This window comes from Peromyscus eremicus, chromosome 23, assembly GCF_949786415.1.
Source record: "Peromyscus eremicus chromosome 23, PerEre_H2_v1, whole genome shotgun sequence".
Lineage (NCBI taxonomy): Eukaryota > Metazoa > Chordata > Mammalia > Rodentia > Cricetidae > Peromyscus > Peromyscus eremicus.
Window position 1 is genome coordinate 19,612,082 of NC_081438.1, and position 25,797 is coordinate 19,637,878.

The window sequence follows — 25,797 nt, forward strand, 5'->3', positions numbered from 1 at the left end:
GTTTGCCTTGAGGCACACCCTCCAACACCTAGCGAGACTACCTTGTTTCTAAGTCACAATGTATGAAATATCGTTTCTCAGATCATGTCACAACAAAAGACTCAGGGTGGAGAGATGGCTCTGTTGGTAAAAAAAAAAAAAAAAAAAAAAAAAAAAATGCTTGCTGCCCAAGCTTGAGGACCTGAGTTCAAACCTCTGGCACCTCTCTAATGTGGTTGTGTATGGCTGCACCGACTCGTAACCCTGGCACTGGAGGTGGGGACTGGCAGAGACAGATGGATCCTCAGAGCTTGGCCAGCCACAGATTCCAGCTTCAGTGGGAGACTGCCTCATGGAAGTAAGCTGGAGAGCCATTCATAATGGATTACACTCAATGATCTTCTTCGTACCCACGCATATGTGAACACACACACCAATCAATTGTATCATTTTTAAAGAGTCTCATCTCAGCCGGGAGGCAGTGGCGCACGCCTTTAATCTCAGCACTCGAGAGGCAGAGCCAGTCAGATCTCTGTGAGTTTGAGACCAGCCTGGTCTAAAAAAAAAAAAGTCTCATCTCGTCCCTTCCCTCTCTCCCTGTTTACTGGAGGTTCAACCCAGAGGCTCACACATACACTCTGAAAGTGCTCGAATGTTAAAAACTATGGCTCCCTTCTCTTTAAGCCCTTACTATGCGGGAGGAAGCCAGAGGCATTTTTTGGAGGTGCAAATTGGAACTGTTGCTACTGCCCAGCAGCCAGAGAGGGCCTGCAGCCTGCTAACTGCCATGGAGTAAACCTGAAAGAGGACTCTCAGGGTTTGAGATAACTACAGCCCTGCCTCATATCTTAATTTGATCCAAGGCAGAGGAGGAGAGGAAGAAAAAGAAGAGAGGGAAAGGTTTCTCCGCTGAAGGATCGCGCTAAATTGCATCCAGATTCCTGACCCAGAGAAACTGGAAAAAAAAAAAAAAAGTTTATTGCTTGCTTAAAGCTGCAAAAGATTGGGGTGATTTGTTACCTAACGTATAATTAATTGAAAAAGATTGCTTACTCATCAAAATCACTTTGTAAACCCCCCCCCCACACACAAAGCCTGAGAGCAGCACTGGGGTAAAAGCTAGCAATCTCCAGAAGCAGCTTGTTTCTTCATAGACACAGATGCCCTTATATTTTGTTTTTCCTTTTCAGTTTTGGCTACCAGGAAACTCAGAGTCAGTTATGGCTCAATTTTAACAATTGTGCAAGCCCCTATGACCTGCTTATCTGTCTTCTCACATCTCCCCTTTCGTTTTCTTCTGATTTGCCCTTTTCCATGTCTTGATTTTTTTTGTTTATTTTTATCCTTTTTGTATGAATTATGTTAAAGCCATATCAAATCCAAATTATAGAGAAGTATTCATGAACCCATTTAAAAATAGTTTTTTTTAAATGTAAAAATAGTTTCGTATATTTAAGAAAAGTTTTTCACATGTTGAACGCAAGATGACTGGAGGTGGTGCCTGGGGAAGATCATGTCATGCAAACGTGTCTCTGGAGCTCTGGAGCCATTGGTCAGGGATAATTTGGATTGGATAAGAAATATCAAGTGATAACGACGAAAAAGAGGGGGAAAAGGGCAACCGACTGCTACCAGGGGCCAAGGGCTTGCCCAGTCATGCACAGTAAGAGCATCTTTGAAATCGATCCCTTGCAACAGCCTCCTAGGGCTAAGCCAAGCCCCCTCGCGCCTCACCCCTTCCCCCGGCCACACCCCTCAACTCCCCTGGTCGCGTCTCGGCCCGCTTCCAACAACACACCAGAGGTTTTGCGCTCCGCCCCTCCCCTCCGCTCCCGCCTTCTCCGCCCTACTTTACCCCGCCTCTTCTTTGACCGCTCCCTCCAGTCTGATGAACCCTGCCTCAGTCCCGCCCTCCACTTGCGCCACGCGGCCCTGGCTGGTTGAGACCTCCGCCTCTTCCCCGCCCGCGCGCGCTTCCGCCCCACACCGCCCCTTTTAAGTTAAACCACGCCCACTGCCCCAGCCCCGCCTCTCGCCCGCGCCGCGCCGCCTCCCAGCTGTGGCGCGCTCCGCCTCCTCCCTCCACACTTAGGTGCGCTTTCCTCGCCCCGCCCCAATGCCGGCCAAGCCCCGCCCCTCCCCAAGCCCGCCCCTCCCCTCAGACCCCGCCCTCCGCATGCGCCGCACCGCCTCCCTGGCGGTTGCGCGCTCCGCCCCTCCCTCCGTGCCCGCGCGCGCGCCCTCCCCGCCCAGTCCGCCTCACTCCTCTCGGGGCGGTTGGGCCGCGCGCCTGTGGGGGCGGGGCCCGGAGGAGGCGACCGAGCCAATGGGGCGCGGCGGTGGCGGTGGCGGCGGCGGCGGCGGCGGAGGCGGCGGCGGCAGCGGCGGCGGCTGGGTCGGGCCCCGACGGGCGGCGGCGTCTGAGGTGGAGGCGGAGGGAGGCGGCGGCGGCGGCGGCGGCAGCGGCGGCGGCGGCGGCGGCGGCGGAGGGGGGAAGATGGCGGCGCCCGTCCTGCTGAGAGTGTCGGTGCCGCGGTGGGAACGGGTGGCCCGGTATGCAGTGTGCGCCGCCGGGATCCTGCTCTCCATCTACGCCTACCACGTGGAGCGGGAGAAGGAGAGGGACCCGGAGTACCGGGCCCTTTGCGACCTGGGGCCCTGGGTGAAGTGCTCCGCCGCCCTGGCCTCCAGGTAGCCCGGCTTGAGTGAGGGGAGCGCGACGCGGGCGGCGGCGGGGGGCGGGGAGCGCGCGGGGAGCTCCGGCCTGAGGGAGCAGGGCCCGGGCCGCGACACGGACGGCGGCGACCGGGGCGGGGGGCCGGGGGGGGGGGGCGGCGGCCGAGGGCAGGCCGCCGGGATGAGGTGGCACGGTGCAGCCGGGAGGGCGCGGGCGCGTCCTGGCCGGCGTGACTTGTCTCCCCGTTGTCGCCGTGCGAGGCGCGTGAAGACCCCGGTGCAGGGATCGGCGAAGCCAGTGTCCATCCCCGGGGTCCTCGGACCTCTGCTGCCCCGGGGCAGTGTGGCCGGATGTACGCTCTCGGGGATGGCTTTCCCTACCACCCTCCGGTTGTTCAGGACAGGTGTTTTCGGTGCTCAGGCCTCTTTGTACTCCGTAGAGTTACAGAGAATTGGCAGCCTTCTGGAGGCGACAGTGACATTTGCGGGTAGACACGCATTTGACCCTACTGTGGAAGAGGAAGGTACCAGCACTTAACCTATCTGATTTCTTGGGTTTTTCTCCCTCGTGGATTTGATGAAGTGTGCCCAGCAGGGGGAAAAAATGGCCAGAGTTTGGTTCTACTTTAAGTTTTGTGTAAAAGATGAGTATGTTGTGTGTAGTGAAGATGTTTGAGGCACCTACTACGATGACTTTTCTTTTATTTTGAGATGCACATTGTCCTGGAACTCGTCTGACTGTAACCACCGAAGCTATTCTCCTGCCTCAGTCTCATGAATGTCGGGAAATACAAGCACGCACCACCCACCATGCGTGACTTAGAATGACTTTTAAGTGTTGCTGATTAGTATTAACGGGATAATCCGCAAAAGATTAAATAAGCACAATTTTGCCAGGCTGGTTTGTTTGAACAGTTTTTGTTTCTTGAAAATACAATTGATATTTTTTTCTGTTACATTTTATTTAGTGCATTTTTTTTTTCCTAGTATATTTCCAAGCAAATGACTTGGGAACATTATTTTACACTTTTTAAAAAGGCTTTTTTTTTTTTTAAAGGGTAGCAGTCATCAAAAACAGCAAAAGTGAAAAGAATTATTGCAAAATTGATAGTTTGTAATTTTAGTAGAGACTTCCTACCCCTAGTATTTGATTGTTGTTAAGAGTGCTTACATTTCACTACATTTCTTTCTCTCCTTTTGTTAAATTGCTAGGGAGACAGAAATATACAGCTTACAAGTTTATTTTGCCCTCCATATTGGTGGAGGAGTATTTGAACAAGCTATGGTTGGAGTTTCTCTTGTATTTATTTGCAAACTTAAGGCTGTTTATCTTTTCCACTTAGCCCTTTTCACGAACCAGGTAGGCTGTCTCATTTGCTCTTAAATGGAATTCCTGTACCTTTTTACTTGAAAAATGGTTGTCATTATGGCCTCATTAAACATTTGGTTTTTTTTTTTTTTTTGTATTTTGAGACAGGGTTTCTCTGTGTAGCCCTGGAGATCCTGGAACTCATTTTGTAGATCAGGCTGGCCTTGAATTCAGAGATCCTCCTGCCTCTGCTAGGATTAAAGGGGCGCATCATCATGCCCAGCTCTTTAAACATTTAAAAAATGCATTGAGGATGTAGCCACCAATTTACATTATAGAATATATCAGTGTGACAAAGAGCTCACAGGAGTTTATTTTCATCCAGGTTAAGTCTTCTTAGACTTATTTCAGACACTTTGAGAACCACTGAGTATATCTTGCTTTTATTGCCTGTATTTATGTTGAGCAGGAACACACCCAGTTGTGGAGGTTGGTGGACAACGTGTAGGAGTCAGTTTTCCATCATATGGGTCCTAGGGATTGAACTCAGAACATCAGGCTTGGTGGCAAGCATCTTTACCAGCTGAGCCATCTCACTGGTCCCACTGAGTATATTTTATGCACACATTTTTTTTTTTAATGTTCTTTGCACTTTTGGAAAGGGTTTTTAAACTTAAATAACACCCAAAATTTGTTGAATGGATAAATACAGAATACAAATATACAGCAGCATATTTCCAGTACTTACAAACCATGAAATAAAAGTGACTGGATAATAGGCTAATATGAAATTTAGTTATAATTATACCAACTTAAAAATTTTTTTTATAAGTCTATATAAAACTTTTTGGGCCTTTTATTATTTGGTCATATAAAAAGTAGTTTACTGTATGCTTGAGTTCTTAAAATGGGCTTTTCTTTAAGAGACTGTCTCTGAACCATTTAATAACTATACACTAGATATTCTTATAGTTAATAATGCACCACAAGAAAAAAATTTTCATACTTTTTGTTTTTTGAGACAGGATCTAGCTTTGTAGTTCTGGCCAACCTAGAACCGAGAGCTGTCCTGTCTCAGCCTCCTGAGTACTGGGATTATAGCCTTCCATAAACATTTGTCCTGTCCTTGTTTTGTTTTTTAATAAGACATGATTAAATGATATTTAGTAACATCAGTTAATGAATGAACATTATTTTAAAGTATATTAGACTAAAAATCTCTCTGTGTCTATCTCAGAGGTACTAGAGATTGAACACAGGGCCTGACCAATATTAGGCAAACTTACTATGTAGCGTTGACTGGCTTGGAATTCAGAGATCTGTTTGCTTCTGCATCCTAAGTGCTGAGATTAAAGCTTTATGCCACCATGCCCAGCATTGTTTCTTAAGATGGGTTTCATGTAACCCAAGTTAGCCTCAAACTTGCTATGTTGCAGCACAAGTTGAAGCTGGCTTTGAACTGAGATCCTCCACTACTAATATTCTGAGATTACAGGTATGCATCATCATACCTAGCTTCTATATCTCTATAATATATAAACTGTGACTATAGTATGTTGTGGCTGATGTTTAGTTATATAGTGATGTATTCAAATATCTTAAATTTGCGTTGGAGAGATGGCTTACTAGTTGAGAGCATATACTGCTCTTCCAGAGGATGAATCCAATTCCCAGCACCCATAGTGAGTGGTTCATAACCACCTGTAACTGCAGCTCTGAGGAATTCAGTGTCCTCTTTTTTCTTTTCTTCTTTTTCTTTTCTTTCTTTCTTTTTTCTTTTTTTGGGTTTTTCGAGACAGGGTTTCTCTGTGTAGCTTTGCGCCTTTCCTGGGACTCACTTGGTAGCCCAGGCTGGCCTCGAACTCACAGAAGTCCGCCTGCCTCTGCCTCCCAAGTGCTGGGATTAAAGGCGTGCGCCACCACCGCCCGGCCCTTCTTTCTTTTTTTTAAAAAGAGTCTTTTGCCTGTATATACATATATACACTGCATGCATGCCTGGTATCTACGAGGTCAGTAGAGAGCGTTTGGTCCCTGGACTGGAGTTACAGGCATTTTTGAGCAGCTCATGTGGGTGCTGGGAATGAAACCAAAGTCTTTGCAAAAATATGTGCTCTTAATTGCTGAGCCAACTCCAGACCCTCTTCTGGCCTCTGAGGACACCTGCACATATGTGTACATACCACATAAACACATACACATAATTAAAAATAAAGACTTTAATATTTTTAAATTTGGTGCTTACCAAAGGATAGGTAAGAAGGCATTCTAATGGGACTAAATATATCCCATATATAAAACTATTTTCAAGAATTAGCCTTTTACTATCTTGAGGGGTGTGTGTGCGCGTTCGTGTGAGTGTAAGTGTTTAATGAAGATAAGGGAATTTAGACTGTTTGCTTTAGAGACTGATTTTCTTTTGGAATTGGGTAGTATAAACATCTACAAGATGCTCTTGACAGTATGGGAAAGCCCTTAAATGAGGCACTATTAGAGACTTCACATTAGTTCCTTTGGTTTGAAAACTGAGTGCCAGATAGCAGTAGTATTAAAAGACAATGTTATTTTAGCAGACAAAAGCTTGAGCCCAAGAGTTAGTAGAATGGATGGTAAAGGAAATTAACAGAAGAGAAAATTCCTGAGCAGAGTTATTCCTAGGACCATGTTAACTCATATGAATTGCTTAAATCCACTTTATTCTCATTTCTCAACTGAAATAGAATAAAGTAGGCATTAATATTAGACAGTCTTGAGGTCTCTGTGTCTAAGGCCTCTAGTGTTTTGAGAAGTATAATTACATAACAGAGTAGTGCCAAGCTTTTGGATTTCAAAAGAGACATTGCCCCCAAAGTTCAGAGGCAGCAGAATTGCCAATAACAGCAATAGCAATAGAACCAGGCATGGTGGCACGCACCTTTAGTTTCAGCATTCATGAGGTCAAGGCAGGGGGAATCTCTGTGAGTTCAAGGCCAGCCTGGTCTATATAGCAAGCTCCAGGACAGCCAAGGTACCTAGAAAGATCTTGTCTCAATAAACAGAAAATAGTTATGCTACTGTCTGTCACCATCATTGGTTTGTTTTCCGGTATTTATGCCTTTTGAAAGAGTAGACTCTTAAAGTAACAGATCTTTACGTTGAATTATTTACCTTTTATTGAAATGTGTACATTAAGCATTTAATCTCCAGTACCACAGAGAAAGGACATAGAAATGTTCTGTTTCTTTGTCAGAGTTTTAAACATGATGAGGATCATGGTAGTGGTAGGTTAAGATCAGAAGCATGGCTTCTAGAGTACCAGTTTAGAGCCTCCCACTTCACCCCTTTCTTCTGGAGACAGGTTCTCCCTATGGCCCAGGCTGGCCATGAACTCATCATTGATCTCCTGCCTCTGTTTCCCTAGGAGTGGCTGTGTACTAGCATGCCCAGTCCAACTACTTAACAAATTTAAACAAGTTTTCATCATATATTCTGACCCACCTCTTGTTTTTCGCTAAGCGTTATTTCTACCACTCTGTACTTTAAGTGTTTGTATTTATATCAGTGAAACATGAGTAACTGCTAGTATGTGAGAAAACTTCCTAATTTAATGAATTCGGATGAATTTAAGAAACAGATTGCTGTGTTGCCATTGTGTCTTGTAACAAATCTCAGAAGGAGCTTAAGCAAAAAGAGGGATAGAAAGACTCACAGAGTGAATGTGGGTGGCCACCATGTAGTGAAGATGTCAGTATTTACAGGGAGTGCTTGCTCTATGCTGGGCAGTATCTAAACTTTACATGTATTATCCTTGTAACAGTCTTTTGAGTTCAGTAACTCATCATTGCTTTACAGATGAGAAACTGAGGCACACGGTGTGAATGAAACTCATTCCAGAGAGTGGAATAGCAGAGGCCTGACTAATGCAGGCAACCTGGCTCAGGACTCCAAGCACTTTACTATTTTTAAATCCTTTATTATTATTTATGTGGAGGTTAGAGGGCAACTTTGTGGCAGCTTTTCTCTTTCCACCTTTACAGGGGTTCTAGGGATCAAGCCCAGGTTGTGAGGCTTGTTCAGCAACAGCTTTTATCCATCTCACTGGCCAGGTTAATGCTTTTACCTCTGTTTATTTTTATTTTCTGAGATAGGGTCTCACTATATAACCTTGACTGACCTAACCTTACAATCTTCCTGCTTCATTCTCAGGGTACTGGTTTACAGGGGTGTGCCACCATGCCTAGCCTTTTACTATGACTTTAAATTCCATGTAGATGGGATACTGATTTATAGTGGCGCCCATATTAGCAAAACTAAAAACATTTATGGGAAGTGTTGACATTTTGTCATAGAAACGCATGGAGAAATGCCCAGGGTTTTAGTATACCTTTTTACCTGTCTACAGCAGTCATTTTGGAAAAACAAGGACATTACTAAGAAGGTGTGGTGTTCAAGAAGTAAGTTCCTGGAGTGTTTGCCCTCTCAGCCTAGATCTGTGAAGGCCTGCCATTCGTCACACCCAGTGGTTAACGATACTCCTGAGGACTTAGGAGGTTAACCTAGTGAAGAGAGAGAAAGGAATCAAGGCACCTGCAGGGAAGGGGAAGGTTTGAATCTGTGTTGGGGTAATCCAGTAGTTCTCAACCTTCCTAATGCTGTGACCCTTTAATACAGTTCCTCATGTTGTGGTGACCCCCAACCATAAAATTATATTCATTGCTACTTCATAACTGTAATTTTGCTACTGTTACGAATCGTAGTGTGAATATCTGTTTTCTGATAGTCTTTGGGGGTTTCGACCCCTAGGTTGAGAACTATTTTCTCAGGGATGAGTCTTGTGAACACAGAGACAGGATTGGGCCTTGGTTGAGCAGGCTAAATCACTAGGTAGAACTAAGACTTCACATGCAGTTGTTTCTGTGTGATTAGAAACAACTCCAGAAAATGGCATTGGGAAAGGCCATTAAAGAATAAACAGCATGTGTTGTCTTTGAATTGACAGACCTACTTCAGTTAGGTAAGGACTGAGATCTAGAGCTCCGAAAACCAGACATTTTTTCTACCATGTTCTAGTAACAAACTTGAGCACTGAGCCTTCAGTTTTTCTCTATAAAATACTTGGGCAAGACTGCTAGACCGATATCTATCTAAAATTCATTCCTCAGAGTCCTTGTTCGGTGTCAGAACTTCACAAGTGTTTGATTCCAGTTTTAGTGTTTTAACCTTAAACACTGTAGGCATTTATATAGGCTCAAATGCATTATCATGCTAGCCTTTTGACGTATTGGGAACCACTGATTTGTACTGCCAGGTTATCTCAATAGACTTATACCGAGTTTGGGATAGCACCAGTCTTCAGAGAGTGCATGTCATGTCTTATGAAAGCATTTATGTAACACTGAAATGACAAAACTAGAGATGAAGGAGGGTTAGTTGCTGCAAGGAGTTCGTAATGGAAGCCAAGAGGTGGTGTGGGTCTGAAGTAGCATGAAGGGTCTTGAGGGGCAGAACTAGCTCTCGTATCAGCTGTGATTGCACAAAGGTATAACTGTGATAAGAGTTGCACCTGAACACTGCATCACATCAAGGTCAAGTGCCTGGTTGTGATAGTGAACTACTTACATCATCAAGGAGCTTGGCTGAAGAGTGCTTCCAGAATTGTTCTTCTTTTTCATAAGTTCCTGTAGTCTATAATTACAAAATTTTGAAAAAGTAATGCAATATATTTAGAATATTTGGAGGGAAAATAAAAATAAGCAAAAGGAAGAAATTTAAATTATCTGTAATGCTCAGGATAGGCATCTTAGGAATAGTTTGTAAGTTAGTTCATATCCTAGAATTAGTTTTTGCTGTAAGGACTGGCTTTATGGTAGTAGTTTAACAATTTGGGCCGGACAGGAGCGGTGGCACAGCCTTATTATAATCCCAGCATTTGGGGAGGTTGGGGCAAGAGGATCATAAGGCCAGCCTGAACCACCTAGGTAGACTCTTATCTCTTTGTCACACACACAGAAGAGTCGTGCTTGTAGTTGTTTGTTCATGTGAAGTTACATAAGTCAATTCAGGACTAATTCAGTCATTGATTGTGCAATGACATGAACATATAACTACCTTATACGTATGTCTTTTTATCATGATTACCACATATTTGTTTGTACTAAAACATTTGCAATTAGCAAGTATTCATATTTTAAATAATGTTCACATTTAATTTGGAGATGTATTTTATAGTCTATTAAATAAATTTAGCCTTAATGCACTGTTTTTGTTTTTTAAAAAAGAACAGAATACTTACCGTTTGTCTCTGGTGAATTATTTATTTATATATTTTTTGAGACAGGGTTTCTCTTTGTAGCCCTGGCTGTTCTGGAACTCTTTCTGTAGACTAGGCTAACTTCAGACTCACAGAGATCTGTCTGCCTCTGCCTCCCCAGTGCTGAGACTAAAGATGTGGGCCACCTCGCCTGGTTGAATCAGATTTGTCTTCATGGGATATGATTAAAACAGATTTGACATAGACTGCCTCAATCATCATAATTTAGGTGGTTTTTTTTTCCCCCATCAGGAGAACTTTTTTGCTCTCACTGTAAATGTTACAGATTTGGACTTATCAAGTATACTGATTTTAAAAAAAGATAAAAGATAGGGCCAGCAAGATGGCTTATGGGCCGGGCGGTGGTGGCGCATGCCTTTAATCCCAGCACTCGGGAGGCAGAGCCAGGAGGATCTTTGTGAGTTCGAGGCCAGCCTGGTCTCCAAAGCGAGTTCCAGGAAAGGCGCAAAGCTACACAGAGAAACCCTGTCTCGAAAAACAAAACAAAACAAAAAAAAACAAAAACAAAAACAAACAAACAAAAAAAGATGGCTTATGGATTAAGGAACTTGCTATCAAATCTGATGACCTGGGTTTGGTCCTTGGGACCTACATGGTGCAATTAGAGAACAGATTCATTGGTGTTGTCCTCTGATCTCTACACACATACATATACTCCTCCACATAAATAAATAAGTGTATTTTAAAATTTAAGATGAAATTAAAATAAAACCTGCTTTGTTTCTCATAGATTCACAATCGACATAAAATTTCACTTAGAAATTTTTTGTTTCATTTTTGTGTTTGGTGGTTGCTTTTGGTTTTTCGAGACAGGGTTTCTCTGTGTAGCTTTGCACCTTTCCTGGAACTCACTTTGTAGACCAGGCTGGCCTCGAACTCACAGAGATCCGCCTGGCTCTGCCTCCCGAGTGTTGGGATTAAAGGCGTTCACCACCACCACCACCACCACCACCACCACCACCACCGGGCTTTGTGTTTGTTTTTATTTTGAGACAGGAGCCTAGCCCAGGTTAGCCTTAATCTCCACCATTCTGCCTCAGTCTTCCTATGCAAGGACTAACAGGTGAGCTCCACCATTCCTGGCCTGTAAACTTCCTTTTGTATTAGTTTCTCTACTGGAATTCCAGGAACACATTGTTGCTGTCTTGTGAGTTTTGTTTGTTTGTTTGTTTGTTTTTGTCAACCAAAACATTATTGTATTTGAGAAGTAAAATAGTAGAAAATCTATGACAATATAATTAAGTTGGATAGTAAGTCAACATCACTGTGTTTAGAATTTGATTTATTTCTAGTGGAGCATGATGGTGCATGCCTTTAATCCCAGCACTCAGGAGGCATAGGCAGGTGGATCTCTGAGCTCTGAGGCCAGACTGGTTTACAGAGAGAGTTCTGGTACAGCCAGAGCTACATAGTGAGACCCTGTCTCAAAAAACAAACAAAAATAATTTGATTTATTTCTGTACATTGTGCATGTAATAGAGTGTCAGTACAAGTCAACCAGGGTTGAAATCTTGGCTTTATCACTTCCTCACCGTGTTTCTGTTTCCTCCTTTACTCCATGAGGGAAATGAGAGTGTTATCTCATGGAATTGTTGGGACTGTGAAGGGCACTAGTTAGTATATGTAAAATGTCTAAGGACAATGCCTGCATAAAGCCCTTGTTATAATTATTTTAGAGCATAGTTGAGTCGTATGTGCATTTAATGGTTTTCCTCTCACTAACACACCACAGCTATTTTCCCTTGTCAAGAAAAATCACACCGTAATGTAAGAGACTGTCAGGAACCTTGTACTCTTGCCAGTATTGGGCAGTCTCACTTTTTAGTTCTTTGCCAATTTGATGCATGAAAAATGTTACTTTATTATTTTGATTGGCATTTCTCCCTCCCCAAAGATCTATAATGCTTAATGATGTTTTTAAGTCTATTTTTTAATTTTATGTATCTGTTTTGCTTTCGAGTATGCATATCCAACTGTGTGGTGCCAGAAGAGGGTGCCGGATTTTCTGGAACTGCAGTAACTGATGGTTGTGAGCTTCCTTGGGTGGCTAGGAACTGAACATGGGGCCTATGACAAATTGTCATATTGTACAGGCTGGCCTGGAACTTGATATGTACTTGAGGATAACCTTGATAGTCCTTCTGCTTCTAACTCCTGAATGCTGTGGTACAGCTTATACTAGCAGGCCATTTTAGGCTGTACTGGGGATGGAGCCCATGCTTAGGCAAGTACTCTGCCACATGAGCCCAGCTTAACGAGTTTTGTTTTTTGAGACAGTTTCTCTGTGTAACAAGCTCTGGCTGTCCTGGAGCTCACTTTGTAGACCATGCTGGCCTCAGACTCACAGAGATCTACCTGCCTCTGCCTCCAGCTTGATGACTTTTTTAAAAAACATTTTTATTAATTGTATTTTACAGGTTTTTATAGTTTTTTGTTTGTTTGTGAATATGGCTTGTTTAGATCTTAGAATTTTTGTATTGATTTGGACCTCCTGTAGATATTTAAAGGGTTTGAATGTTTCACTGTTTTTGTAGTTCATTTTTTAAGGTATCATTGTAGTTAATTTTTTATTTTTATTTTATTATATTTATTTTTTAATGACGTGGCCCCACTATGTAGCTTTAGCTGGACTGGAACTTACTATGTAGACCAGGCTGGTCTTGAACTCACAGAGGTCCACTTGCCTCTGCTTCCTGAGTACTAGGATTAAATGCTTATGCCACTACACCCAGTAACTATATGGATTTGTTGTGGTAGCACTCCCTTTTAATCCCAGCACAGGGGAGGCAGAGACAAGCAGATGTCTGAGTTTGAGGCCAGCCTGGTCTATAGGTCAAGTTCCAAGACATCCAGGGCTACGCAGAGAAACTGTCTTGAAAAACCAAAAGAGAAAAAAATGTTCATAATTTTATCTTGTGTGGAATTTTATTTTGTGTTTAGTGTTAAGTAGAGATCTGGCTTATTTTCTTCTAAATAGATAGGCTTTTGCCTAACTCCCATTTATTTTCTCTCTGTTTGTCTCTCTCTCTCTCAAGACAGTCTTTCTGTGTAGTCCAGATTGGCCTCAAACCAGAGATTCTCTCCTTAACTTGCCAAGTGTTGGGATTATATGCACATACCACCATACTGTACAGATTTGCCTGTGTTTGACATGGCACAGACTTTCCTTGATAAGACCTCTTGTTCCAGAAAAAATGTTTCATGTATATTTATTCAATTTTCACAGTTTCTTGGACCCCTGTGACTGTACATAGTCAATTTGGTATCTAATAGTGTAATTTGTTTTCAGTATTTTCTGAGCTATTTGCATGCATATATTGTCATGGGAATCTTAGATCTGGGTTCTAAAAGTGTCCCTTTGGGGATTTTGGTTAGAAATGTACTGGCTTTTTAGATGACTTCGGAAAGAGTCAATTTTCTCCTTTTTTTCTAACCAATCCTTCCTTAGAGTGCATCTTCCTATTCTTAAGTTGCTTATTTGATGCCTTTTTAATCTAGATTCCCTTTATGGTTTTACTTCATTCTTAAGTAAATGTATTAAAAAGATAGCTATTGCCGGGCAGGGGCGGGTGGTGGTGGTGGTGGTAGGGGTGCCTTTAATCCTGGTACTCAGGAGGCAGAGGCAGGCGATCTCTGGGTTTGAGGCCAGCCTGTTCTACAGAGTGAGTTCCAGAACATTAAAGGTGTGCACCACTGTGATCTCTTTCTTAATGTCATTCATATAATGATTAGGACTATTTCATCAAGTTGATAACTGAACTCATACCTTTTTTTGTTGGATATTAAGGATACTTCCAGGTTTTTGTGTATGTTTTTGCATGTGTATGTGTGGGATACGTGCATGTAATGTGTGTTCACATATGTGGGTGGAGGCCCAAAGTTCATGTTGTTTCTTTCTTAATTGCTCTCTACTTTATTTATTCAGGCAGGACAACCGAGTCTGGAGCCTGCCACTCTGGCTAGACTAGTCCCAACAGACTCCTGCTGCTGGGATTGCAGGGACCACCATCCTTGCCTAGCTTTACCTGTGTTCTAGGGATCCAGACTTAGCAGATAAAGCACTGCAAGTCCTCTGTCTACTGACCCATCATCTCCATAGCCTCACTTCCAGTTTTGACAGTGTAAAGTAATATTGCGCTTACAAACTGGACTTTATTTTAAACTGTCCTAGAAGAGAAAACATCTCAAAAAACAGAAAAGAAAGAAGAGTCTTTAGGTAACCTGTGATGTGAGCAGTGCACACTGTGGCAGCATGTAAGGAAGAGGGTGCCACTGCTGAAGAGGTGATGTCGATTTCCAAATTCAGCCCCCACGCCTCCCCTTGTACTCCTTTCCATGTGTTTCGATCATCTGTACTATTTGTGAAGTTTTGTAAAAGTTTACTGAAGAAGTGCCAGGGCAGGTGTGGTGGTGTGTGACTTTAGTTCTACTTACTTGTGCTGAGGCCGGAAGGTCTTAGAACTTGCAGAACATAGTGGGACTCTGTTTTAAAAAAGAAAAGAAAAAGCTGAGCAGTGATGGCACATGGCTTTAATCCCAGCACTCAGGATGCAGAAGCAGGTGGATCTCTTGAGTTTGAGGCTTGATCTACAGAGTGAGTTCCAGTTCCGGGACTGTATAGAGAAACCCCATCTCAGGAAGAGAGAGAGAGAGAGAGAGAGAGAGAGAGAGAGAGAGAGAGAGAGAGAGAGAGAGAGAGAGAGAGAGAGAGACTGATTCCCCAAACTCGTGTCATTAAGGATTATGAGTTCTGCTGGGCATAGTAATCCCATCACTAGAGAGGCAGAGGCAGGGAAATCCGGGTTCAAGTCCAGCCTGGTCCACAGAGAGTTCCAGGACAACCAGGGCTATACAGAGAAACCCTGTCTCTAAAAACAAAAGCAACAACAACAAAAATTATGAATTCATGTGCTGATGGATCAATTGTGTTTTGTGATGTTATTATATTTTGAGACAGGGTTTTGCTTTATAGTTCAGGGTAGCCTGGAACTTGCTGTATAGCCCAGGCTGGTCTCAGATTTATAATCCCCCTGCCATCTCACTAATCCTGCTTTGTTTGATTTTTAAAAATTTTATGTATATAAATATTTTGCTTGCATGTGTATATGTGAACCATGTACATGCCCTGCGCCCTTTGAGGCCAGGAAAAGGTCAGATCTCCTAGAGCTGGAGTTACAGATATTTTGAACCACTGTGTGGGTGCTGGGTACTGAATCTGTGTTCTGTACTAGAGCAGCAAGTACTCTAAACTGCTGAGCTATCTCTCCAGCTTCCCCCATCCCCGCCCTGCCCCCAGCCCCACCCCCTGTTTTATTCTTAACTAAGACTTTGGCACAAACTTTAGGACAGAAGACTGGCATGAGCTCAGCTGGTACATGTAGAAATGGTATTTTTTAGACTCTAAGTTAAACTTAAATTATTCAAACTACTAAAATACCGTGAGGTGAACTATCTCTAATTTTCAAATATAACTAGATCTTCCCTGGAGATCTGAGCAAAGCCTGATTTCACTAGGTCCTGTCACCTACCCTGGGGCATGTAACCAGAGGAGCCCATTTGCCTTGCCTGACTGCTGACCTGTGTTGGCCACCTGCCCCCAGCCTATTCTGTACAAGTCATAGCCTTGGCCCTGGGTGTCCCCCGGAGAAGAATGTGGGGGGTGGGTGTTGAACCTTCTCCTGCCAGTTCAGACACATGGAAGGAGCAGAAAGGTGAGCCCTTCCCTGCATGCTGACCTTTTAATGGTGACACTGCCCAGTGGCACAGACTTGGTGCTCAGAAGTCTGCCCTCTCCCTCCTTGCCAGTCAGAGCAGAGCAACTCAGAACTTCTTGTATCCATTCTCAGAAGCAGCTGTTTCCTGGTGGGATGCTGCTTGTCTTGAGTCAACCTGAAAGGGTGGAGTAGAAACTGGCTTGCTGAATATTATCTGTAATCTGCATCCTCTTTAAGTAAGCATCAACCTGAAGAGTGGCTTTCTCTTGCCATGTTATCTTGCTTAATAGTTCATGATGTGCTCCTTAATTTTCTCCTGCCACTTGGTCCCTTCCCTTCTTTTCTTATTGGCCTGCTCTGGCTCTGGCCATAAATGTTGGTGTGAATTAGTTCTGGGCCCTCCAGTGACTGTTTTCTCTTGACAGTCATCTCTCTATGGGTTTGTTTCTAACAGGTTCACTTAGAGAGGAATCTGAAGGTTGTGTTTCCACCTGTGGCCTCTCCTCTGAGCACCGATCTGCATGTCCATTTTCTTACTGGACATTTCTGCCTGTTTTTTAAAAAGTACTTTAAATTCAGCATGCCCAAGATTAGTTCACATTCTTCTTCTGAAAATGCTATCAGTGAAGGGCGTCACTTCGCAGGCTGTTGCACAAGTCAGAAGCCTTTTTGCTTGTCTGTGACTCTTTCCCTCCCATAGCGAGTGTAGTTGAGTCAGAAGGCCCAATAGATTGTAAAAGTCATTGAGCTATGCATCTTTTCCTATATTCATAAAGCATAATTATCCTATAACCAACAGTCAGATCAGTAAGTGCAAGGCTATCTTCTGATCAACTGACCTCTAGCTCAAAATGGTATCTGTCTTAATTTTTGTGAGAACTACTTTTCTTTTTAGCCAAGAGTCATCTGAACTTGAAAATCTGGTGCTTTTTTTCTTCTGTTGTTTTTTGCTTACTTGCTTTTTGTTTTGTTGTTTTTTTGTTTTATTGGGATAGATCCTCTCTACTCTAGCTGTCCTGGAACTCAAAATGTAGACCAAGCTGGCCTTGAATTCACAGAGATCCACCTGCCTCTGCCTCCTGATCGATGTGCACCACCACTGCCCTGTTTGTTTGTTTTTATTTTTGTTTTTCGGGACAAGGTTTCTCGGAGTAATGGTCCTGACTGTTCTGGAACTCCCTTTGTAGACCAGGCTGGCCTCGAACTCACAGAGATCCTCCTGCCTCTGCCTCCCTGGTGCTGTGATTAAAGGAGTGTGCCACCACACTCAGCTTCTGTTCATTGTTTTTCACAGCCTAGGTCTTTTATTTCTTTTTGTACATTAAGCCATGAATTCATAGGTAATGGCCCCAGCATTTAGGCTATTTTCCACTGGTTCTCACAAAATGCTTTTCTGGATGGAGAGCCTGGTGCTTCAGTTGAACCTGGTGCCTTTTTCTTTAACCCCTCCCCCTTTTTTCTCTGAGATCATTTCCTCATTTTCTTTGACCTGTCAGAAGGCTGTCCCTGCCCTCAGAGTGTTTTATTTGCTCAGTCCACACATGAAGTCTCTTGACAAGAATTGTGCCCTTGGGGGCTGGAGAGATGGCTCAGCGGTTAAGAGAGCACTGATTGCTCTTGCAGAGGACCTGAGTTCAATTCCCAGCACCCACATGGCAGCTCACAACTATCTGTAACTCAAGTTCCATGGGGTCCAACACCCTCACACAGACATACATGCAGGCAAAACACTAATCATTGTACATCCAAAAAAAAAAAAGAATGGTGCCCTTAACTTGCGAGCCCACAGCATGGTGAGGGACACTGTTGACTCCGTTTATATGTACACAGTTAGGGAACATTCCTTTTGAACAACACCCATTCCCTGGATGTGTATAGCGTTACTCTTGTGTGTTCAGATACATGTGGCCAAAGGAGCACCTCCAGGTTTCCTGAAGGCCTAGAGAACATCGAATAGGCGACTGTCCTCTTTCTCTACGTGTTTGTCATTCTGGTGCATTTCTGGAAGATGGCTGCTCGGCTGAAGGGCAAAAGTTTAATTTCTGAGATGGTCTCACAGAGGAGCCCAGGTTTGTCTTGAACATGAGGTCTTCCCTCTTCATCTTGAGGCTCTCAAGTTCCAGGGTTATAGGTGTGTATCACCACGCCTCGATCATTTGAATTTTATTAATGGAAACTTTAATTTTTTTTTTTTTTATTCTCTGCCTTCCCTCAGTGACTTTTTTTAAGAGAGAGAGAGAATGTTAGACAACAGACAGACAGACATGGTCTCACTATGTAGCCCTGACTGGCCTGAAACACTATGTAGACCAGGCTGGCTTTGAACTCAGATCTGCTGAGTGCTGAGATGTAAGGTGTTTATCACCATGCTCGGCTCACTCAGTCAGTCTTTGTGAGATTTTGTGTTTACATACTTGTTCATTAGTCATTGCCGGATAAAATTCTGTTAATTTTTTGTTGTATGTGTATGGGTATTTTGTTTCCATGTATGTCTGTGCACCACATGCATGCCTGGTTCCCACAGAGGCTGGAAGAGAGTGGTGACTCCTAGGACCAAAGTTACAGACAGTTGTGAGTCACCAAGTAGGTGCTGGGACTCAAACTTAGTCCTCCAGAAGAGCATCCAGTGCTCTTAACTGCTAAGCGCTCTGTCTCTCTCTCTTTTCTTTTTTTGAGACAGGGTTTCTCTGTGTAGCTTTGGAGCCTGTCCTGGAACTCACTCTGTAGCCCAGCCTGTCCTGGAACTCACAGAGATCTGCCTGGCTCTGCCTCCCGAGTGCTGGGATTAAAGGCGTGCGCCACCACCGCCCAGCTGAGCCATCTCTAGCCCCTCATACATTATTTATTTATTTATTTGATGGATAGTTCAGTTGCTCCCATTTCACAGCAGTTATGAACACTGCTTGTATGAACATTTTTGTGTATGTTCACTGTTAGTTGGTAACGTCAGACCAAGTAACCAAGTGGTTGCTTTCAATAGATTTCTACCAATAATATGTTGGAGGGAACTCCTGTTTGTTCCTACAAACCCTTGAAACTGTTGCATTTTTACAGATGTATTTCATTTTATAAAATTTAGGTGTGTGTTCATGTGGGTGTGCATGCATGCTTGTATCCTCCCTCACATGATCTCTTGTGAATGTAGTGCCCTCAGAGGCCAGAAGTGTCAGATCCCTCTGGAGCTAAAGTTACAGAGATTGTGAGCCACCCAGTGTGGGTGCTGGGAAGCAAACTCAGATCATCCGCAAGAGCAGTATGTGTTCTTAACCTCTAAGCCATCTTTCCAGGCCCAGGCAAACTTCAGCACTGTTAATTCATTCTGTATTTTGAACTTCTTATGAATGGGGTCATGAATGCATTTACTCTTCGCTGTTTGGCATTGTTCACCCAGTATAATGACTTTTCTAACTTGTTGGCTGTATCAGTTTTTAAAATCATTATTACTAGTGCTGAGTTGAGTTCTCTTGTAATTATACTTCCTTTTTATTGAGTGCTGGCTCTAAGAGTTTGGCTGTTGTGAACTAAGCTGCTGTTAACAATCACGTGCAAATCTTTTTACATACCTTCTCATTTCTCTTGGGTATGTCTTTAGGAGTGGTTTTCTGGGTCAGAGAGTGAGTGTTCGTGAGAAACTATAGAACAATTTCCCAAAGTGATTGTACTATTTAGCACTTTTTTTTTGGTTTTAATTTGCGTTTCCCTGATTACTAAAGAAATTGAGCAGCCTTCCACATGGGCTTTGGCTCTTTGGATAACTTCTTTTTGAAAGACTCATTAAAATCCTTTGCTTATTTTTCTAGCAGGTATTCTGTCATTGTTTCACTTCCGTGTAGGAGATACAGAGACATGCATATAAGCACCCCACACATTCACATACTCACTCCCCTTATATGGCTTTGCTTTTTCTTTATTCTTGAAGATAACCTTCTGAAAAAGACACCCACTCCCTGCAGCTCTAGGGATTGAACTGGGCTTCACCCAGTGCTAAGCAAGTGCTTTACAACTGAACTACATTCCCAGCCCTCTTTTTACTTTGAGATGAGCTCAGCAAGTTGCTCAGGCTGGTTTGGAACTTACTGTAGCCCAGGCAGGCCTTGAATTTGCAGTCCTCCTCCCAAGTGACTGGGATTATAGGCTTGTGCCACCGGGTCTTTTTAGAAGAGGGTCTCATTTAGCCCAGGTTGGCCTTGAAGCTGCTATTTAGTAGAGGATGACCTTGTTTTTGATTTCCTGCCTCCCCCGCCATGTGCTGGGATGACAGCTTTGCTTTTATGTGTGCCCGTGTGTTTGTGTATGTTGCCACTGTGTACTTGTAGAGGTTAGAGGACAACTCTGGGAGTCACTTCTCTTGAGTTACCTTTTAGGACTCAGGGATCCAACCAAAGTTGTCTGGTCTGTTTGCATATGCCTTTCTATCTACTGAGCCGTCTTGCTGGTCCCCAGCTAGAAATTCTTAATATTGTAAGATGGCTTATTTTTTATTGTTTTTGAGATAGTCTTACTATATAGCTTAGGCTTCTGAGTACTGAAATTGCAGGACTGGGCTGTCACATCCAACGAATTCATTCTTGTATTATCAACATTCCCCTTTGAAATGAAGAGTTTTTAGCTTCTTATGTGAAGATACTCCATATTATTTTCTGTCTTACTGTTTGCATCTAGGTTACAATTTATAGGATTTATTTCCCCTTTTAAAAAGACTTTTTTTTTGTTAAGAGAATTTAAAAAAATTTTTTTAATATGTGTAGGTGTGCATATGTCTGCTTGTGGGTATGGGTACGTGCACATGAGTGCAGGTGCCAAGGAGGCCAAGGTGTTAGATCCCTTGGAGGTAGAGTTACAGATGGTTGTGAGCCGATAATGTGGGTGCGGGAACCAAACATGGGTCCTCTAGAAGAGCAGTAAGTGCTCTTAACCTTTGAACTATCTCATTAGCCTTCCTCCTGCCCCCTTTTTAAAGATGCCTCTTGGCCGGGTGGTGGTGGCGGCGGCGGCGGCGGCGGCGGCGGCGGCGGCGGCGGCGGCGGCGCACGCCTTTAATCCCAGCACTCGGGAGGCAGAGGCAGGCGGATCTCTGTGAGTTCGAGGCCAGCCTGGTCTACAGAGTGAGTTCCAGGACAGGCGCAAAGCTACACAGAGAAACCCTGTCTCAAAAAAAAAAAAAAAAAAAAAAAAAAAAAAAAAAAAAAAGATGCCTCTTACTGTATGGCTCAGGTTAACCCTGAACTCAAACAGTCCTCCTGTGGTGGCCTCCTGAGTTCAGTGCCAGGATTACATGTGTATTCTTGGCTTCTTTTTATTTATTGTTTATTTATTTTGAGACAGGGTCTCTCTGTCTACATAGCCCCACTGTTCTGGAACTCAGCATGTACACAAGGTTGGCCTTGAACTCAGAGATCTGCTTGCCTTTGCCTCCTGACTGCTAGGATTAAGGGCATGTGCCACCACACCTGGCTTTTCTTTTCCTTTTCTTTTTTTTCCCCCTTTTAAGACAAGTGGAAATCTTGTTATTGGTGTGAGATAGTCAACTGTTTTTTTTCTATATTGTCATTATTGATATTGTACAATTTATTAAGAAAATCATTAGTCTTGCTCTGTAGAGCCATTTTTGTCATAAATCAGGTAAATTTATAACCAAGGATATATCTGGACATTTATTCTTTTTGTAATTTCATTCTTTTTTAAATTGGGCCTATGTTTTATGTTCTTAAGTACTCTATTTAAAGAGTTCTCAAAGTGTGAGACAGGGTTCCTGAGACCATTTCAGAGAATCTTCCAAGTCAAAGTAATATACATAGGGTCCTAGTTTGTTTCTTTACTGTGATAAAGACCATGACCATGGTACCAGATATTAAACCTAAGGCCTCATACGTGCTAGGCAAGTGTACTAATTAAGCCTCATCTTCAGCCTTCTTTTTTTAGCTTTTATTTTGAAGCAGAGTCTTATTAAGTTGCCTAGGGCCATGAACTAATTTTTGGCCCAGGCAGGCCTTGAGCTTGTGATCCTCCTGCTTCAGTCTTCCAAGGATCTAGGATTATAGCCACTTAAAGATGATTAAGCCCCCCAACCCCCCTTTTTTTTTCCTGAGTGTTTCATCCACAGTTGATGCAGATGCTGAACTTATAAGGGCCACCTATACACTAGTAAAAATTATATTTGAAAAATGCTGCTCAAGAATACAATAACATGAATACATCTACTTTTTGTTTCAGTAATTCCATTGTAGGCACATGTACAATGTTTGTAGGGGTTAAATAGTATTCTGATATTTAATGCTGTATTGATAATCATAAAAGTTGGGACAAAACCTAATTCCTGTCAGTAAAACACCAAGAAAATGATATAGTCATATGCTGAATTAGCTTTTAGAATGAGGGTGGTAATCCTATATGAATTAATTCAGAAGTCTCTAAGAGGCCGGGCGGTGGTGGCGCACGCCTTTAATCCCAGCACTCGGGAGGCAGAGGCAGGCGGATCTCTGTGAGTTCGAGGCCAGCCTGGTCTCCAAAGCGAGTTCCAGGAAAGGCACAAAGCTACACAGAGAAACCCTGTCTCGAAAAACCAAAAAAAAAAAACAAAACAAAAAACAGAAGTCTCTAAGATACATTAAATGAAAAGATGAAAGTACATGAGCAATATGTACATATATATGCTATTAATAAGCCATATACTACTATGTAGATTTATTTAAAAGACGTGAGGTATTCTTTTTCTCCCGTGGGACCTCATACTCATGGGAGTTCTTACTTTTTCTTAAATTACATTCACTCGTCTTTGAAAATGTTTGCAAGCATATCTAGATGATCTTTGAGGGAGTAGAATGTATTATAGAAAGGTTTCTGGAACTGGCTGGTAGGCATAATTGAAAGATACTTTCTCTGTATAGTATTTTTGTTGTTGTTTTGTTTTTTGAGACAGGGTTTCTCTGTGTGGCCTTACCTTGTAGACCAGGCTGTCCTGGAACTCACAGAAATCCGCCTGCCTATGCTTCCCCAGTGCTGGGATTAAAGATGTGTGCCACCATGACAGACTTATGTATAGTATTTTGTGGCTTTAAAACTTTGTTGTAGCTCAGCCGGGCGGTGGTGGTGGTGGTGGTGGCGGCGGCGGCGGCGGCGGCGGCGGCGGCGGCGGCGGCGGCGGCGCACGCCTTTAATCCTAGCACTCAGGAGGCAGAGCCAGGCAGATCTCTGTGAGTTGAGGCTAGCCTGGTCTACAGAGCAAGATCCAGGACAGGCACCAAAACTACACAGAGAAACCCTGTCTTGAAAAACAAACAAAAACCTTTGTTGCAGCTCATGCCTTTAATCCCGGCACTCAAGAGGCTGAGGCAGGAGGATCATTACATATTTGAGGCCAGTCTGTGTTGTGGAATTATGCCCTGTTTCAAAAAGACAAACAGAAGGAGGAAAAAAGACAAAATTAATGAGAATAAAGCTTTAAGTTGTATATAGAGTCTACTTGGATTTGGGAGGTAAATGTTGGAGAATCAGGATTTCACATAGTTAAAATCAGGATTGCTACATAGTTAAAGGACGACCTGGGATACTTGTGGCTGTCTAAAAAAACCCAAGTTTAAAAAAAAAAAAAACAACTTAAGTAATAAAATAAAACATGAAAAATGGAATTGTGAAAAAGTTAAAAGTAGAGGTAAAATATATACAGCAAAGCTTACTTAGTAATTGCCTTTCTTTTGGGGTGGGGATTTGAGACAGGGTTTGTCTGTGTAGTCCTGGCTGTCCTGGAACTCGCTCACTAGACCTTGCACTCAAAAAGATCCACCTGCTTCAGCCTTCTGAGTGCTGGGATTAAAGGCATTCGCCACTACCAACCAGTTTGTCTTTTTGTGAGTAGTTTTTGTTTTGTTGTGTTTTGAAAGAAGGTCTCATGCAGCCCAGGCTAGCCTCTGTCTCCTGATCTTCCTGCCTTTGGAGTGCTGAGATTATATGCATGTGTACCACATCCGGCTGAATAGTTTACTTTACACAGTGCCTCAGACTTCATCCATACTATTTCACAATGTTTGAATTCTGTACTTTGTTCCTTTATTACTTCTTTTTAAAATAACATAAAAAGACATCATCATTCAGAGCTGGGCCAACCATGAGGTAAAAAGTTGGTAGCTGGTGTTCATTATTCAGCTCAACTAATATTGATTGTCAAGATGTTTGTCAAAATAGCTTTGTGTCAGAATGCTGTTTTAAGCCTGATTTCATTGTGCATTTTTCCTTTATCAGTAGGCACCACACAGAAATGCAGGCTTGTGTGTGCCCAGCCTCTCAACCCTGCTCAATAGTTTTTCCTCTGGGCTTATTCAGCATTGGCACTGTCCTCAATATCCACTACCTCTTTCTCCCCACACAGTCTTGTACACCAGGGTCATTGCTTCATATATGATGATTTCTCTTGAGTCTCTGACCTGGAAAAAGCGGCTTTTCAGTGCTACTCTGAGACCACTCTTCTAGCCCTCTCTGCAGTGTTTACTCTTTACTGGGAATTGTTAATGGGAAGTTTGGGCTTTTGTTACCTTTTTAATTTTTGCCTTTCATGAGATACGGTCCCCTCTGGGCTCAGATTGTGATCTTCCTGCCTCAGCCACCAAACCTGGCTACAGTAGGATTTTTGAGTTGATGTGGGAACAAAGGAGAGAGTTGAAATGATTGAGGCTTATTGGAGGGCTGTGCATCATTAGAATGGAGGAGGGCAGGAAGGCTGTAGGTTGAAGGTAGGTGACGGTTTCAAAAATGTCAGTTAGAGAGAATGGTTTGCAAAACCAGCTACAACTGTGAGCTGTGGTTGATGTCTACACTGTGCTCAGGAGGCTGAGGTAGGGAGATCCTGCTGCAGCTTTAGACCAGCCTGGCTGGTCTTCGTGGTTTCCACATAAACACTCTCTCTCTCTCTCTCTCTCTCTCTCTCTCTCTCTCTCTCTCTCTCTCTCTCTCTCTCTGTTTCTCTCTCTACCACATATACATCTCATTTTCTTTGTGTTACGTTTGTATTATAAGAATATGGAAAAAAGATTGCCATTAAAAAATACCCAGAGCAGGTATTTTTTGTCTTTGTTTTTCAAGACAGGGTTTCCCTGTGTACCCAGGCTGTCCTAAAACTTGCCTGTAGACCAGGCTGACCTGGAACTCAGATCCTCCTGAATGCTGGAATTAAAGGTGTAAGCCACTACCTCCCAGTTGGGTCATCTTTCTTAACATTGGAATGGAATTAACTTCTGTTTTTTTTTTTTTTTTTTTTCTGTTTATACATGCATTAAAAAGGATAGACTGATTTTAAAACATAGTAGATTACATTCTAAAGTTTTTCGCCTCTGGGTTGTTGCTAAGTGAAGAAATCCAAGGCACTATGACTATGGCACTATAAAGGAGAGGCAGGAGAAATGTCAAGGAAAAAGGAGGAAAGTCATGGGTTAGAGATTACAAAGAGGAGGTGTTGAGTAAGACAAAGGCTTTAGATGTGAAATGAAGGCATTACTGTTTGGTTTACAGTAGTCTGTCCAGCAATAGTATGAAAACAAGGGCTGGATTTAATCCCCTGTTGCTGTGACAAAATAACCCGACAAAGGTGACTTAAGTGAGAAAGGGTTTATTTTAGCTTTAGTCTGCAGGGGCTTGAAGCAGCTGGCCCTGTTTTATCTGCAGTCAGAACAATGGATGCCTGTGCTCAGCTTAGTCTTTCCATTCCATACAGCCCAGGGACTGATCCCACCTACAATTAAGATGGATCTTCTCACACCAGTCAACATAGTCAAGATGATCCTCACAGGCATGCCCAGAGGGTCATCTTCCAGGTGATTCTA

General features: G+C 43.0%; 1 protein-coding gene across 3 annotated transcripts in view; it reads left to right on the forward strand.

The window, feature by feature from the left end:
* Positions 1–2,467: 2,467 nt before the first annotated feature.
* Vkorc1l1 (vitamin K epoxide reductase complex subunit 1 like 1) overlaps positions 2,468–25,797 on the forward strand; it is a 43,552-nt gene continuing 20,222 nt past the window's right edge. For 2 of the 3 annotated variants that reach the window (XM_059249766.1, XM_059249768.1), the window contains exon 1: positions 2,468–2,670. In XM_059249766.1, the coding sequence (XP_059105749.1) occupies positions 2,477–2,670 (194 nt within the window). In that variant the 5' untranslated portion in view covers positions 2,468–2,476. The remainder of the gene's footprint in view (positions 2,671–25,797) is intronic. The other variant, XM_059249767.1, reaches the window with a different exon arrangement.